A 16,117-nucleotide genomic window follows, 5' to 3' on the forward strand; every position below is an offset into this window, starting at 1 on the left:
AAATATCCCCTTGTATAATTAACATTTTAACGCATAGTGTTACTGCAAATATTAATCTATTAAAGTTTCCATTTTACCTTTCCGAAAGCGTCATGAGATAATCCAGAATTTGAAGTTCCAATTACAGAGGGTTTACGCAACATTATTATACTATATTGAGATGAACTAATCTAATCTAGCTCTGTTTTATATATATATATATATATATATATATTTATACCTGGGTTTCAATGAATAATAAGAGGAACTAGTTTTAACTTTCCTATGTTTTATTAATTATTGTGTTGTCCCCTTTTATTATGATGTTATTATAGCATGGTCCCAACAGCTAGTCACAATATCAAAACACACACACAAAATATAGTTGACAGTTAATTAAAAAAAAAATCGGTCCTTGAGTTTAAAGAAGGGATCCCTAAGCAAGTCAAATAAGATGCTGATAACCCCCCCCCCCAAAAAAAAAAACCACGAAAAGGACCAGGTCATACGAAAGTATCTGAGATAATAAATCCTAGAATTCTTAATTTTGAGAGAGAAAATATTTGCTCTTATCCATATAACCAAAAATCATGCATTATTACAACACTTCATGAGGACGTACAAAATCACAAGGTTACAATTATGGAATCAGTTCACACACCCCTATGTCGCTGTTTCCATAGTTTTACTGCCATATTAAAATTCAATATAATAATTGGCTGAACTTGTTTCTGTCGGTTTGTCTTCCAAAAGAGTCGAGAAATAGGTTTCAGTAACAGAGGGTTAACGCAACTTTAATATTTTATTCTTATTTTGTTGTATATGCTTCTGATGGCGCATGCATATTCCTTAATAATTAAGCATTATGTTATTTATCTTTATCCCTTATAGCTTGACCCCTTTTAATTTTTTAGTTATCTGCGCAGCTTAAAATCCCGACTCATTAGTAGTTTTTGACTCAATACAATTATTCTCTCTTTTTATCTATCTATGTATTTATATGAATTTTTTATTTGACCATTTTATAATTATAATTATTGTCAAGAACTACTAGTCCTATGGAATTTTTACGGGCAAATATATATGATAATTTTTCAAAACGAATTATTGAGTTTGTAGTAACTTACATGGTTAATCAGCTATATATGCACTGTCTTTTTTTAACTCTATCGTTTATGTTGATTCTAATATACTTTTTTACTCCTTAATATAAGACCTACTTTAATTTATATTTTGCATTATAAAATGAATTTTATATTAAAGACAGGAGGGAGTACTAAATTCGAAACATAGATTATGCATTACTTCTCCTACATGCCTCTATCGGGCTACATTCTCTATAATAAGAAAAGAAGAAGAAGAGGTAAGCACTCATGAATCGTGGTCTATACATATATGATGAGATGATATATAATATATATATATATATATGGAATGTAAAATGGAAATGAGTTTTTTTTTCCTGTTCCGATTTTGCAGAGTTTAAATTCCCACTAGCCTTAACGATATATTTCTCCACATGACTATAGTTTCCTTGTTGAGGATTAATTAATCTTCGATTAAATTTTCACTTCAAATCTATGCGAATGGATTGCCAATCGAGTCCAAGATAGATTCATGTCATGTGGTTAAAGATGTACATCTCAATATCTGACTCACTTTTAATTTCTTTTCAGTCAAATTTGATCCTTTTTTTTTGTCAGATTTGATCCATTTGCCATAACAGATTTTCAGTGTTAAACAAAAAATTGGAATAATTATTTCAACAGAATAAATCCTGGTGCTCTTGATATCCAGATATATAATGTTGTTCTTATCCAAATAATCCTGCAGTAGCTAGAGGCAAATTAAATGAAGAAAAAATGATCGACAGCTTTATATTATTGATACACCTTTTGGCTGCATTATACTCTCAAATAATTAACGTTCAAGGTAAAATAATAATTAAGAAAAAGACATTGGGGTGTACTCTTTCGATCTTTCATGTATAAGTTACTTAAGTAATTTGAAGAGATTAAAAAATCTATATAAATTACTTAATTTGAAGAAATATAACCTAGCCTACCTAAAATGTTCCTGTGTAACATTTGATTATATATCAATTTATAAGTTCGATAAATTAGTTTGAAGAAAAGTGATAATTATGAAAGATGAAACAAATTAAAATCTTATATTTAAAATTAAAATCAACTCATTAATTAGTTTCTACATTTATAACCGAGAGAGTATTCAATTTGGACACCTCCAATTATATATGTATGTATGAATATATGTTATATCCCAACGTAACCCTCTTCCATATTAAACAGTGACATGCATGCACGGTTTATTTTATATTTGCTATTGTTTATTAGAAAACAAAAAGTTACCATCAAAGGTCACACCATGCACATATATATAACGCGTTTACAAGAATTATTGTTGGTTAAACATAAAAAAAATGGAGGTGTACTACTTTCTTTAGAAAGGTAAACTATATGCATTATTTCTTGTTTTATCATTACCTAACGCATTATTTTACCCTTTTTTTAATAATAAAATTGTCCTATACTCAGCATTATAGAATCATATTCAAGTACTCGACGGGGAATTAGGGGGATGATTACCTTTGATGTCGACATTTTTAACGTTGGTAATATAAACTTAATAATACTTTTATTACGTTGCTTTATCTATATGAATCATCCAACGTAAGAGATATTGAATCACTGTAATAATAAACAATCATATTTTTTGGACATTTCATATGAGCACATGTACTTAATTTATTAAGTTACATATGAATCCCGTTAGCATGAAAAATAAAATGCGTTACATATATTTCAATGTATAAGAAAGATGCCGATTGTGTGCCTATAGCCACCAATAATCCAGAGGAAAATACCTGATCTCATATAAATATATATAATGATCTTATAAAATTTATAAATTTACTGTATATAAAAACATTCTAAAAAAATCAAAATCCACTGGACTACATCAAATTATGATATATTTAGAATTGGAACTAGAGAAAGGCAAGAAGTCCTTCATTAAGAAGGTGTTTTATGTGATGAAATGAGACGCAATTGTGCTGAAAAAACAGGAATTATTAAGAAAAGTAAATTAGGGATTATTAAAATTGATTAATTATAATTATAATGAAGAACAATAAAAAGACAAAACCAAAGGATGAAGGAGACCTGGGGTGTAAACCCCGATGCAGATACCTGAAAGTGATTGGTAGCTTCGAAGGTCTATCCTTCCCCTATCCTTTTTTTTTTTTCCCCCCCAACCTTTGTACTCATTGTTTATTAATTTCATGAATATCCTTACATAGTTTGTGTAAAAATATGTTAAATTTCAAAAATTATTTCTCTTTAATTTAATTTTAAATTCATTTGACCACTATCAAAAACAATTTGCGAAACTTACCAATCCCAAATAAATTTCACACTTTATTTTTATGAATCCTATGAAAATCAATATCAAATTACCAATCAATCATCAATATTAATAATAGTGTATCAAAAAAAATCAATATTAACAATAATCAATTTTTTGACCAAAATAATGATCAATTGAAAGTATAAAATATGCAACAACTGCACAGTGCTTATAGCTTCAATATAATATAATTATTTGTTGGCAAAAAAAAAAGATAATATGATTATGTTTTAGAATTATGGAAATATGGTGTATAGAAATAATACAAAATTTTCTAGATATAATTTAAACCGTATGATTTTTTTTAAATTTGTTAAAATTTAAAACCATAAAAAAATAAAATCATACAATTGAATGTAAATGTAACGATGAACTAGAACGAGATTTATGTTAAAATAAACCAATGAAAGTGCCCCATAATTTCTCAATTATAATAATATGTTCCTCATCCTCTAGCTTGATTTGCCTTCACATTGTTTCTCCGCTTCCCTTATAAGTTCTGATGGTGCGATCATCGTAAAGAACCACTCATCACAAATCAACTCCTTAACAAAAGACCTTCCTTAAAGACGGAAGATGATGCCTCATCAGACTCTTCTTCAGCCCTCCACCTGGTCAGTCCCCAATGACATAAGCTCTGTTTTTATCCATTCGATCTTTCCTTCCCCTTCTTTGAAGATCATTTCCCATATCCAGTTGAAATGGGATCAGAAGCATCCAAATCCATAGAGAATTCCTTCTTCAATGAATTTGAAGTTTCTTCTGTCTACCTCTCTCAAGATAATTTCCAGTACCAAGTTGATGGAGAAGATATTCTGGGAATATCATCCATGGAATTGGATACTCTTGACCCTGATTTGAGTACTCAGTTTCTGAATATCCTTGGCTACCCAGAAGAAAGTGAAGAAACCTTTCATCCTTCTCAGAATCTATCTTCTGAAGCAGAAGATTCTTGGAGCTGTAGTCCATCCACGAAATCATCAGAATATTCCTCTCTTCAACTAGCATCGCTGAACGTGCCTCGAGAAGACATGGAAATGGATACCCGAGTGATTCTTCCCCATCTCCTAGAAGCCCATGTTGAGGCGAGAGATCAGAACCAGATTGCTTTGGTAGAAGAAATCCTGAGATGCATAAACCAGAAAACGAGCCCTCTTGCAGAAGATCCCCTGGAACGCCTGGCATTCCATTATTCCTCCCAAAACATCACGGGAAATCTAGAGGCGCATTTCCTCCAACAGGAGGCTAGCAAAAATTTTGATCCTGCCTTCAGGGTATTTTACCAAAGCACCCCCTATGGACGATTTGCTCATTTTGTAGCCAATTCAGCAATTGTAGAAGCCATACCGGAGGATTCAGAAGCTATCCACATAATAGACTTCGACATGGGAGAAGGCGTTCAGTGGCCCCCTGTGATAGAGGCCATTTCTCAACAGAACAAAGCGCTGAAGTTAACATCAATCAAATGGGAAACAGAGCAACAAAACTCTGAGGAACCCAAAAGGAACCTTAGTGAATACGCAAGATCCTGTGGTCTCAAGACGACGATAGAAGAAAAGAGTTTTGAGGAGTTGGTTACAGAACTCAAGAAATTGAACAAAAGAGGTGGGAGTGCGAGGAGAGATTTCCTAATCTTTAACTGCATGGTGGGACTTCCTCACATGGGGAGAGGAAGAAGCAGAAGATCAGTCACAGAGTATCTAAATTTAGGCAAGAACATGATCCGCAAGAACACCTGCAACAGGGGAATCATCACTTTTGGGGATGGAGAAGCCGACGAAAAACTGAGAAACAGTCTGAATTTCAGGTCATTCTTTGACGGTAACACGATGCATTACAAGGCCTTAATGGAATCAATTGAATCAAATTTCCCAGCTTGTTTCTCACAAGCAAGAACAGCAATAGAATTCTTGTTCGTGGAACCCTATGTGTCTTCCGTTGCTTGGATGAAGAAGTGGGAAGAATTGAGAGGAAACTGCCATTTTCAGGCAGGGAATGGGTTTGGTATAAATGGTAGAAGATTAAGCGAAGAGATTTTAATGGAAGCAAGGGAAATGTTGGGAGGAAGCAGGGAGGCGTCATGCGAGGCAAGGATCGAAGGGCAAAATGGGAATGAAATGGTTCTCTCATGGAAAGGGAAACAACTGGTCAAAGTATCAACTTGGGGAAGTCAAAAGGTCTGAAAGGAGTCGTGAGCTGTGCTTGCTGTGTGTGTCTGTATTATGTTCCGATTAAACCTGCATATGCTTGTGATATGATTTGTGCATTTTAGTATCATGCTCATTCGTAGAGAGAGAGAGAAAAAAAAGAGGTGCAGGCAATGTACGTGTATTCAAAGCTCAATATAACACAATCTATTGTCCAGTTCATGATCGCTTCCTTTGTTCACTTCTTAATGAAGTCGAGAATGTAAGAGATCTTGAACCTCTATCAATCTGTATGTTTGATTAAATGTGAAACAAAGAATGGAATCAAGATTTCAATAGCCAATCTGTTTGTTTTAGCTTATGTTTTGCACGCAGAAAATGGAGGGGAGAGGATGAAAGGGAAGGAAAATTTTTAATCAACTTGATTTGAAAAATCAAAGAAGTTGAGTTTTAATTTTAATAAAGAGAAAATATAAGATAAAAAATTAAATAAAAAGTAATTAAAATTTTTAACCCAATTTTTTTAGTTTTTTTAAATAAAACTCCTTAAAAAATTTTCTCCATTCTCTTCCACTCCACTCCATTTTGTCATCTTCCCATATTTTCATTCCTCGTGTAATCGAAGCTCTAGCTTTGATCTGAGTAGCAATTCCCATAAAAACAAAATGGAATGGACTCGATCTGACTCGTTAGATGATGTTGAAAATTACTTTGTTGACCCCATTTTAGGCCCCCGGATCAGATTTGGCCTTTACCATGCGGCTGTGGCCATTGAAAACAATTAAACTAAAAGAATAACAAAAAAAAATCCTTTATCTGTATTTTAGAAAAAATAATTAAAAGAAAGATGAGCAGGAGGAAACAATAATAATTCAAAATTCACATCAAAATGAAGAAATTAATTTTCCTCCTTTATTAAATAGTTGTATGAAAATATTTTTTTTGAATTAACCGCCCCTTCAACCTTAGCCGCCTCCGTTCAAGGTGGAAAGTCTGGAAGACAATCTTCAACTAGTTCTAAATTATTATTTTTTATCATAATGATGCACCTAATATAACCTTTAAAAGAGTTTCGACTCACAACCTTGTGTTTAAGAAAGTATTAGAGAAAGTGTTTAATGTCAGTTCGGTTATTTTTATTACTATCTCTTATCATTAATATAAGAGCTAATTAACTAATTTAAGTAGATTAAAAAAATTATTTGAGTTTATTATTTGTAATAAATATGTATCATTTTCTCTAAAATATCTTAGATCATAATGTGTATTAGCTAAAACTACTATTTGATGAAACCTTTAACATGTGCACCCACTACAATAACTACTTTGGGAAGAAAATAGATAAATATGAGAGACATTAGAGTCTTACATTTATGATCAAATTGGAAGTCAAACTAACTCTTATACTAAAAACAGGAGGTAGTATGATATAATTAGTGTTGGAGATATTAAGGTCCCGTTTGGTACGAAGTATTAAAAATGAGGGATTAGGATTGTGATTGCAATTAAAAAAAATCATTAAAATAATATTTAGCATGAATAATTACTTATTATATGGGATCAGGCAAACCCATAGAGGTGGGATTGGGGAATACCACTTCCCTCCATGGTATTTTCCAATCCCACATATATGAGTTTAGCTAATCCCATATAATAAGCAATCTCTTATACTAAACAATGTTTTAATAAATTTTTTTTCAATTGCAATCTCAATTCCAATCCCTCATTTTTAATACTTCTACCAAACATAACCTAAGGATTCGTTTGGTATGAGGGAAATGGAGAGGAAGGGAGGGGAGGGAAGGGGAGAGAAAATTTTAATGAACTCCATTTAAAAAATTAGAGAAGTGGGGTTAAAAACTTTTAACTAATTTTGCTTACTCTTTTATCTTACCTTTTCTCTTTATCAAAATCTTATAACTTCACTTCTCTAATTTTTTGAATGGAACTCATTAAAAAAAATTTCCCCTCCCTTTCCCTCCAATTCTTAAGTCAATTAGTTGGCACTCTATATATATAGAGTTTTCGCATCCAGGAGTCAGACATGTATTATCAAATAAATAAATAAATGTATATATCTCTGAAAGCATAATCGCATATAAACTTGACTGTGCAAGATATATAAATCTACCCATAGAAAAACAAAACACAGAGAGAAGAAGAATTAAAATCACATGGAGAGACCAACAAACGGTACCTCTAGTGGAGAGAGTTATAAGGTATAAGTATAGAGTCTTTATATTCCAATAGGCATGAATGCAAGAATCATCACTTTTTATATATAAAAAAAGAAAAACAAGAAGAAGAAAGAATACAAGGAGGAAAAAACTTCACATTATATATATATAAATATATATCACGATGAATTAATTTATCTGTTAATTCAATTGACTGTCAATAATAACCCTCTTATTATCCATCTCCAAACGAGGACGAACAGCTAAAGGCCACCAAAAGCCATGGATAGCTTCTTAGGCCTGCTTTTACTGTTTTACATTATTACCATTTATGAAAGCAAAGGAAAAAAAGAAAAAGAAAAAGAAAAAAGACAAAATATGACCATTAGATGGTGGGGCTATCCATGTTCATTGGTTCAATAATGATCAGTCCTGTGAACTCATGTGCATGACTGTAAACATTATTTATTATAACGCTCAGACCAAAGCAACGCTTCACATTAATTAGATACTAATTGCAGCGAGGTAGCATCGGAGAGAACCACCTCTCTTATTTGTTTCCTTACCAAGTTCTTCATATATAGCAGCAAACACATACATATATAGAACATGTTGTCTTTATGTGCTAAGAGCACCGAACAGAAATATCATACAAGCACACTTTAATTTTTTACTGATTATAGAACGTGGCTTCAAAGCGCGCAGCTCTTGAAACTTTTTCTTTCACAGCTCCAGGACTAGGTCTGCATTGCGCCACAATAAGTTGAGTCAGTGTAGTTAATGGATTCAGAGTAGAAGGTAGACAAACTATTAGGCACGTTAGATGAGATGTAAAGTATTCTGCTCATGGAAAAGTTCCATTTAAGAACTGCTAGCTAGGTCGTCGATCATAAATGAATAGTTGGAATGCTTACAATCTGCGTCTGTCTTGATCCAGTGCTCCCTGTTACCAGACGAATCTCCACTCACAAGTGCCAACTGGTGTGTATTCATTTGGCCCCTATAATTTCGCATGATATCCTTTGGGTTTAGAAAAGATCTTTTAGGCTGTCCCGTGCTATCTTCATCGGGATACACCGAGTCGCCTCTGTTGTGGTTTCCGTCATTCATCATTTTCTTCTTGCTCTCATGCTTCTGGTTTTTACCAGCCTTAACAATAATTGTTGAACTTTCAGGATGAACTTTCCTGTGAAACATGTGGAGAATCTACACGCTACAAATCATTATGGGCCACCAAAACCAAAACTTAAGGCTATAACAGTATATAAATAAATCATATTTAAACTGGGTAAAGAGTTTTTAGAAGAAAGACAACAAAGGACAGAAACGGCCAAAACTTTGTAGTCAATCTGTACAACGTTGCATACTGATTTACAGCGTTATCATGGGAATAAAGGAGATAAAGGAGATAGTATATATTTAGTTGAGCTAAGTTTTAGGACATGAATGTAATCAAATCTATGGTGTACCTTACACTTTTTACGCACGTGTTTTGAAGCAGAAAGACAATAAGGTTAAGAGATGAATAAGTATAATGAAGATCAACCAGACCAAATCGTAATACTCCTCCGGTCCTTAATATAAGACCCATTTAACTAATTTGATTAGATTAAGGAAGTTAGGTAAGTTAGTTAATTATAAGAAAAGTGACACATGTCATAGGTCCAGATTAGTTTAAGGAGTAGGAAACTGAATTGTCAATTCCATTAGTTTACCTTTTGCAGCTTTGTCTCTGCTGAAGCAGGATCAACAGGTCCACCATTTATGGATGAAGAGTTTCGCGAAGAAGCAAGAAGCATTCTTTTTTTCAGTTTCTTCTTCATCTGGTTCATAGCTGATTTATCTGCTTCTCTCTTGTCCTCCTTTTCACATTTAGCTCCAGCATTCTCCTCCGCTTTGCTTCTCTGAAATAGCTCTCCAAGTGATGTCCTGTGTTCCTTCTTTGCCACTGTTGTTGTTTCTGATAATTCAATGGATGATCCAAATAGATATCCCTGAAGTGGACAGACTGCAGTTCCTTGCCCATTGGACTCAATTCCTTCTAGTGGTTTTCCACTAAGTGTTATAATGCTTCCATGGCTGCTTCTCCCGGCACTGACATGGCTATTTCTGCCTGATGAGTCATTGCAGTAATCATCCTTGGTTTCAGCTGCCAACACTTTCTCTAGCTCATCGTTGATCAGCTTCAGTTCATTCTCAGTGACTTCATCTTCTTTCTCAGTTATGTTTTCAACAGAAATAGCAAATGTTGGTGTAGATGGATCTGTGACAACTTGCTCAGAACCAAGAGTTCCGATTGCAAGAAATCCGTGGAAGAGATCAGGTATAGCATCTGACGATTCTTCCTCATAGTCATCATCTCCTACCCTTGCTGCTTCAAGACCAGCAAATGATTTTCTAAGGTTTTGGTCGCGCTGTGCTTGCCTAAAATGCTTGGTCCCATGGTTTGGTTTCTGGTAGTTTTGTTGATCATCATGTGCTGACTGCCCTGAAATACAATTACAAGAATGCCCTGACACAAACAAATATAGCTAGGTAGACCTTGGGTTATATGGCACAAGGCAAGCCGCGGCATGTTATTCTAGAAAACTATAATGCAAGAATTATTGTCTAATTCTTGTTCAAATGATAAGTTTAATTACTTTCTTCGGTAAGGTACAATGCTACAACGCATGCATTGGGAAGAACAGCGTCTGACTTACCAATGATCAGATCTTTCAAGGGTTCGCTACTATTCTGGCGAAATTTCCGGTGCATCCAACCTAATAACTGGAGCAGCAAAACGTACAATAAATGAAGAAATCAGTTTACAGAGTAGGTTACAAAAAATTAAGGTTTTGCAATGCTATGGCAAACTGATCTTAATCTTACCTTCATCTTTTGATTGTGTACCGCAAAACCTTCAGCTTTGGTTGCCTAGCTAGCTTGTGAATACAGGGATGAAGGAAAGAACTCTTTTTCTTACTTAATGAATGATTGCTTATAAGGAGAACATATAAAATCTTCCTCATAGCTTCTCCTTATTTCCTGTTTGAAGCGTTGAGAAGAGAAAAAACAGAGGGATACATACAAATTTTGTTTGCTATTATATGTCAATATGGAAATCAAGTGGGCAAATGGTTAGTGGGTCCTAATCAATAGCAATATGATCATGTGCCAGGTCCACTATAACTGTAATTGCATCACTAATTATCTGTTGAAATGAATCTGGTAATAATATGTCATCCGTCGATTGTCTTAAAGAGAATTCATATTATGTTTGATGTATATCCTAAATACGTGAGAATGCGTCTCTTTGGTGGATCATGGAATTTTTCACATGTTGCCCTCAAGCACTTGACAAGGGAATAATGATAAGCTATTTATTGCAGTGACAAGATAACCCAACTGGCTCAATAGAATTTGCTGTCCAATGTACATTCATGGGGTCCGGAATAATTTACGATCATGCGTAGATTTTCTTCCTTGAGGCACACCAAGTTGGACCATTCTTTGCCTGGGTAGGTCCATATTCCATGGCAGAACGAGGCAAGTTGTTTGTAAAATTTGATAGCTTAATTCTTCCAGGCACATAACATGCAATAAGGGTTTGAATTGAAGATCTTTTATTGATATTTTTTTATCATTTGTCTGCATTAATTGTATTTATGAACTGAGATGCGCAAATAGCTGTTCCAAATGCCTTCATTCTCTCCACCCCTTTTTTATTGAAGAAAAAGAAGACTGAAAATGGAATAATTAATGAAAATAAAATGATTGAGGACATGCTGGTTTGGTAATGACATCGCCATCCTGTGATATATTGAGGCATGATAACATGTTGGTGTGACAAATGCCACATTGTGGAATTTTGAGCCTAAGCCCTTTTCCATGCATGATTGTGCTCAATTATACTTGTTTTCTTGGCCAAATGCTAAATTATGCCATTCAAAGACTTGATTTTTACCCAATACTGGGAATTATTTTGACAACCCTTTTCACCTTTTCTAAAGAGTTTATTTATTTCTACTCATAATATTAAAAAACAATCAACTATCAACTTGAAACTATCGGTTAGTCGGTAAGTTCCGAACATGCTATATTTTGCTTTTTGCTTGATGAATAATGCAACGACGTGATTGAAGGACTAGTATGTTAAGGATTTAATCCATATTTAACAAGAACACTGATATAATTCATATGATTAAAGGCTTGTTTGGAATTGTGATAGAAGCTTTCAAAAACAGCTTTTTAGTTATAGTTTATGGAATACGAAATAAATATATAATGAAAATTTTGTCTCAATTTATATGAAAGTATTTATAAATACTTAAGATGAACCGACACAAATATGCCCTAAATTTGGCTATCAATGTGAGGACATGGATTAAATCATGCTGCTCCTTTGGTCCTTAATATAAGACCCATTTAACTAATTTGATTAGATTAAGGAAGTTATGTAAGTTAGTTAATTATAAGAAATGTGACACATTTTTCTTAAAATACCATAATCATCTTTCTTAATACCCCTTCTTCTTCTTCTATTTGATTATGGTTGAGAGAGTATCCATAGGGGTAATTTAGAGAAAATTGATAAATATGATAAATGGGTCTTATATTTAGGACCAAAACCAACTCAACAATTGGGTCCTATATTAAGGACCGGAGGAGTATTTCCTATGTTCCATAATGAATGAGACTTGTTTAGATCTTGATAAATCGTCAAGGCTAACTCACTTAAATTTTTATATGGCAAAAAAAAGGATTGGATGGAATGAGAATTTTGCGAAGAATTAAGTAGCACCATGTTTGGATGACTAGGCAAAAGTGCGAGTGTGTGAGTGCATGTGTGTGTAAGAGTGGTCGGAATCTGGTGCAAGTGTCAAACGTTAGATAAGGATATAAAAGGGAAGCCTCCAAGGTACAAAGATGCGAGTGTGACGGTTGTTTATAAGGGACAAGTTGCGGAGAGCAAAGCAGAAGTAGGTGTTTAATTATGCAGGGAACAATGAGAAGGCATACCGACCCCCACCTTCCCTTTTCATCATTAATTCGGAGCCAGAACCTCCGATTCCTGTATTGTATATCATCTTTTGTCCCTTTGCCTCGTAAAAGCTACGCTTTTCAACAAAGTCGGCACATCCCTACACATCACTGACCCACCTGCCCTCCCGTTAAAAACTCCATAAGCTTTTACTGTTCGATCAATTTGAATTACTTTCTCTCATCACAAGCTGTGATACAGCGGTAGAACAATGCTTAAACCTACAGGTTCTAGGTACATCGTCAGAGAACATATAAGATCTTGAAAGAGGAAATGTTGGATATTTGATGTTAAATGAGTACACCATAATGAGCTGTTTATGAGGAGCAACATACATAGGTGAGTTTGATGGGAACTAGGGAGCTACGTTTGACTTTGAGTGAGGTTATAAGGGAGAGGCCAGTAGGGTGCCACGCAGATGAACATCCAAAGAGAAGGAGGTCATATGAAAGAGGACGAAGGAAGGAGATAAAGGAGAAGGAACAAGCAGTGACGGGAACACAACGAAGGCGAAGGGTGAGAATGTGGGAGATGTTAAACTGTAAGAACATAACAAGGCTTGGTCCATAGTGTTTGACGTGCATGTTCATCGCTAACAACTAATGCAAAATCACCATCTTGTCACAGACCTACCACGACGTCAAGTCACTCCATGCTTCTTTTCACTGCTCATCTTTCCCTTCGTTCTCATCCCAGTTCATTCCTCCTCGCCACTCACTTTTCTCTTCTTTTCTTTTTCTGGTAGAGCTGGTTTCATTTAGAATTGAAAATTGATGGTTCGCATTATTGCAAGGTATGCTTGGGATAACTCAAATCAGTGCGCACTTGTGAAACATGTAAATTAAAACGATGCACAACAAAAATCTTTATCCATTATTTTGATAGAACACAGCCTCGGGCCACCCAAAAGGAAAAAAAAAATGTCATGCCGCTGAATTTTAATTTTTTTTTTTACAAATTCTTAAACAGTTTATGTTTTAATTTACTTAAATCCCTTGATTCTATTTTGATTCCTTATAATTAAGGGGTATTAATTAATTCTTTCATTCGATCTAATTCTTATTCTTGTTCAGTTTTCTTTCGTTGAACTAATTATTTATTTTGTTTCATCGCCAGCAACACTACACAGCAGCTTTTTATTAAATATTTTGACATAATAGTATAAAATGTTATTATTGTAGTAAAATTAGTAGTTGAATAGTTGAATGAAATCAAAATAAAATTGAGGATCAAAAGTGAAAAATTAATAGCAAGGTAAACAGGTAAAGTTAACCTATCAGATTGATATATCAAATGAAAGTAGGATATAATAATAAAGTTTAGAGTTTGAGAGCGAACAAACACCGGCAATAATGCACAAAACACAGTATAAATCCTTTGAATCATTTATTCAAAGGGAAGCCAGGGTACAATGCTTAGATCTGCTTCATCTTTCTTGTTTTCGTTCATTTCAAGGTTGTTGTTAGAGAAATTTGGGTAATAATATAATGATTAATTTTGCTGTATTATTACAGATGTTCAGAAAAGAACCTCTCATGATTTTATTGGCAAAACTATGGAAAAGGCAAGTTTGCAATAGTGAGATGGCTGATTCGAAATCTCTCATTTTCCCTTCTCATCCTCTTCCCTCCTTTTCTTTTTCTAACATTTAGATTAACAAATTTCAACAGTTTAAATTTTAATTTTTTTACAAGCTATTTATAAAAAATTTTTAAAAATATTTAGTGCATTTGAAAATCATTAGGATTAAATTTTAATATAATTTGTAATTTATTATTTATTTATTTTTATAATTTAATGTTTTAATAATAAGTTTAAAAAGGTTTAAATCTGACCATTAAAATATTAATCCAGTAATTAAAAAAAAGAGAAGAGAAGAGGATGGGAAGAGAAGATAAGGGGTTACGAATTGTAAAATAGCACAGTCATGATGGGGGATTATCCTCCTCACCTCCATTTTTTCAAATTATTAAGGGGTCCTTCAACAAAGAGAGCAAGAAGGATACGCAAAGTAATGATGTGATTTAAAACAGATATTTCATGAGACATTATTTGTTTGATTTTTTTTTTCGAAAAAAAGTAGCAGAAGAAGGAAAAAGAAAAAAAGATAACTGTCCAGAGTTCCCATTAATTCTAAAATCATGACTCACGATCCTATTTGGGACCTTACGTTAAGGAAAATCATTGGAGTTAAGCATCACTTTCAATCAAACATTTCGTAAGTTTCAACTAATATTCCATTACTTCCGTTGATTTTTGTTTCTCAAATCATCAATATTTTTAATTGTCTTCTAATCTTAAAGTATTCTTTTTAAGTATAAGACCATCTCGTATCTGGAGTCAACAGCTTCAACTAATTTGAATTTGTAATGTATGGAGCTCTAATGCATGACTAGCCTTTTCTGAAGGTATTATCAATTGAAGGTGTTCTAACAACTTGTAGCACAGTGCAATTTTTTTTTTATATTTAAAAAAAGGGGTAGGTATTAACGATTTGACGGTTCGTTTTCAATCAAACATCCAGGTTTGACCCCCGTGACTTGCCTTTTATCACTTGAGGGCATTTTTGTATTTAAACCCCCCCCCCCCCCCCTTTCAAAAAAACAAAAACAAAAAACAACACACACAAACACATCCCCTCCTCCGAAGCCGCTTTCCGTCTCCCTTCGACAGTGCACTGCGCAGGCCAACCAAACTATGCTAATCAGTGGAAAGGAAACGGGCTTCCCTATCTTCATGACCAAACCAAACAGGCCCATTTCAAGTCCAGTCCATTATTTCTTTACGGAAAAAGAGTTCTGTTTAGTTGTTTAGTTGCTTAGCAATGGCCCAAGGGAAAAAGAAATCGTTTATCAGTTGGCATATGCTAAATCAGGAATAGTTTTTCTTTTGCCTGATAATCAAGAACAGGTATGTTGTGCTTGCAATTAAGAAAACAGGAAAAAGACTACATGTAACAATCTAAGGACCATATTATTAGTTTATTGGTTGAAGAAAATCATCCGAGTTAAAATTAAAACCGAATCATTTCCCATTAGGATTCAAAAGATCGGATCAACAGAAAAGAAAAGAAACTAAACTCATTCGAGATTCAAAGTTGTGACAACATAGTATTCTTAATCATACATGATTGCATGTTGATGTCAAGAAATGGTCCAATGACGTCGGGGAAAAATATTCCTTTTCTCTAGCTTGTCGGTTTGATACCTTGATTTGTCCTCAGTCCTCACTTTGACCTCCATTTTCATATAAATTGTGATCCCAAAGCAAAGGGAAGAAGATGAAGCAGCCCCAGTTGGTATCAATTTCAGGTCTCTCTGCCTTCATCTTCTTTCTCTGAAAGATCATTTGCGATACCCAGTTGA

The 16,117-nt window shown here is 33.9% G+C and overlaps 2 protein-coding genes across 2 annotated transcripts; one reads left to right on the top strand and one right to left on the bottom strand.

The window, feature by feature from the left end:
• Positions 1–4,106: 4,106 nt before the first annotated feature.
• LOC114722631 (nodulation-signaling pathway 2 protein-like) lies at positions 4,107–5,588 on the top strand. The gene has a single exon (XM_028908708.1). The coding sequence runs from the start codon at positions 4,107–4,109 to the stop codon at positions 5,586–5,588; it is 1,482 nt and encodes a 493-aa protein (XP_028764541.1).
• Positions 5,589–8,449: 2,861 nt separating this feature from the next.
• LOC114722647 (protein LAZY 1) lies at positions 8,450–10,682 on the bottom strand. The gene is made up of 5 exons (XM_028908723.1): positions 10,601–10,682; positions 10,432–10,498; positions 9,445–10,217; positions 8,644–8,935; positions 8,450–8,472 (listed from the first exon to the last, which is right to left on the bottom strand). The coding sequence occupies exons 1-5, from the start codon at positions 10,604–10,606 to the stop codon at positions 8,453–8,455; spliced, it is 1,158 nt and encodes a 385-aa protein (XP_028764556.1). The 5' UTR covers positions 10,607–10,682; the 3' UTR covers positions 8,450–8,452.
• Between the last annotated feature and the right edge of the window lie 5,435 nt (positions 10,683–16,117).

The sequence above is a fragment of the Neltuma alba genome, unplaced genomic scaffold (genome assembly GCF_004799145.2).
Source record: "Neltuma alba isolate B1F8T4 unplaced genomic scaffold, ASM479914v2 tig00012097_pilon, whole genome shotgun sequence".
NCBI lineage: Eukaryota > Viridiplantae > Streptophyta > Magnoliopsida > Fabales > Fabaceae > Neltuma > Neltuma alba.

Coding starts and splice junctions, on each gene's coding strand:
- LOC114722631 (XM_028908708.1), top strand. CDS start 4,107: ATGGGATCAGAAGCATCCAAATCCATAGAGAATTCCTTCTTCAATGAA.
- LOC114722647 (XM_028908723.1), bottom strand. Junction 10,218..10,431: donor CTTGAAAGATCTGATCATTG/GTAAGTCAGACG, acceptor ATTGTATTTCAG/GGCAGTCAGCACATGATGAT. Junction 8,473..8,643: donor GATCAAGACAGACGCAGATT/GTAAGCATTCCA, acceptor GGCGCAATGCAG/ACCTAGTCCTGGAGCTGTGA.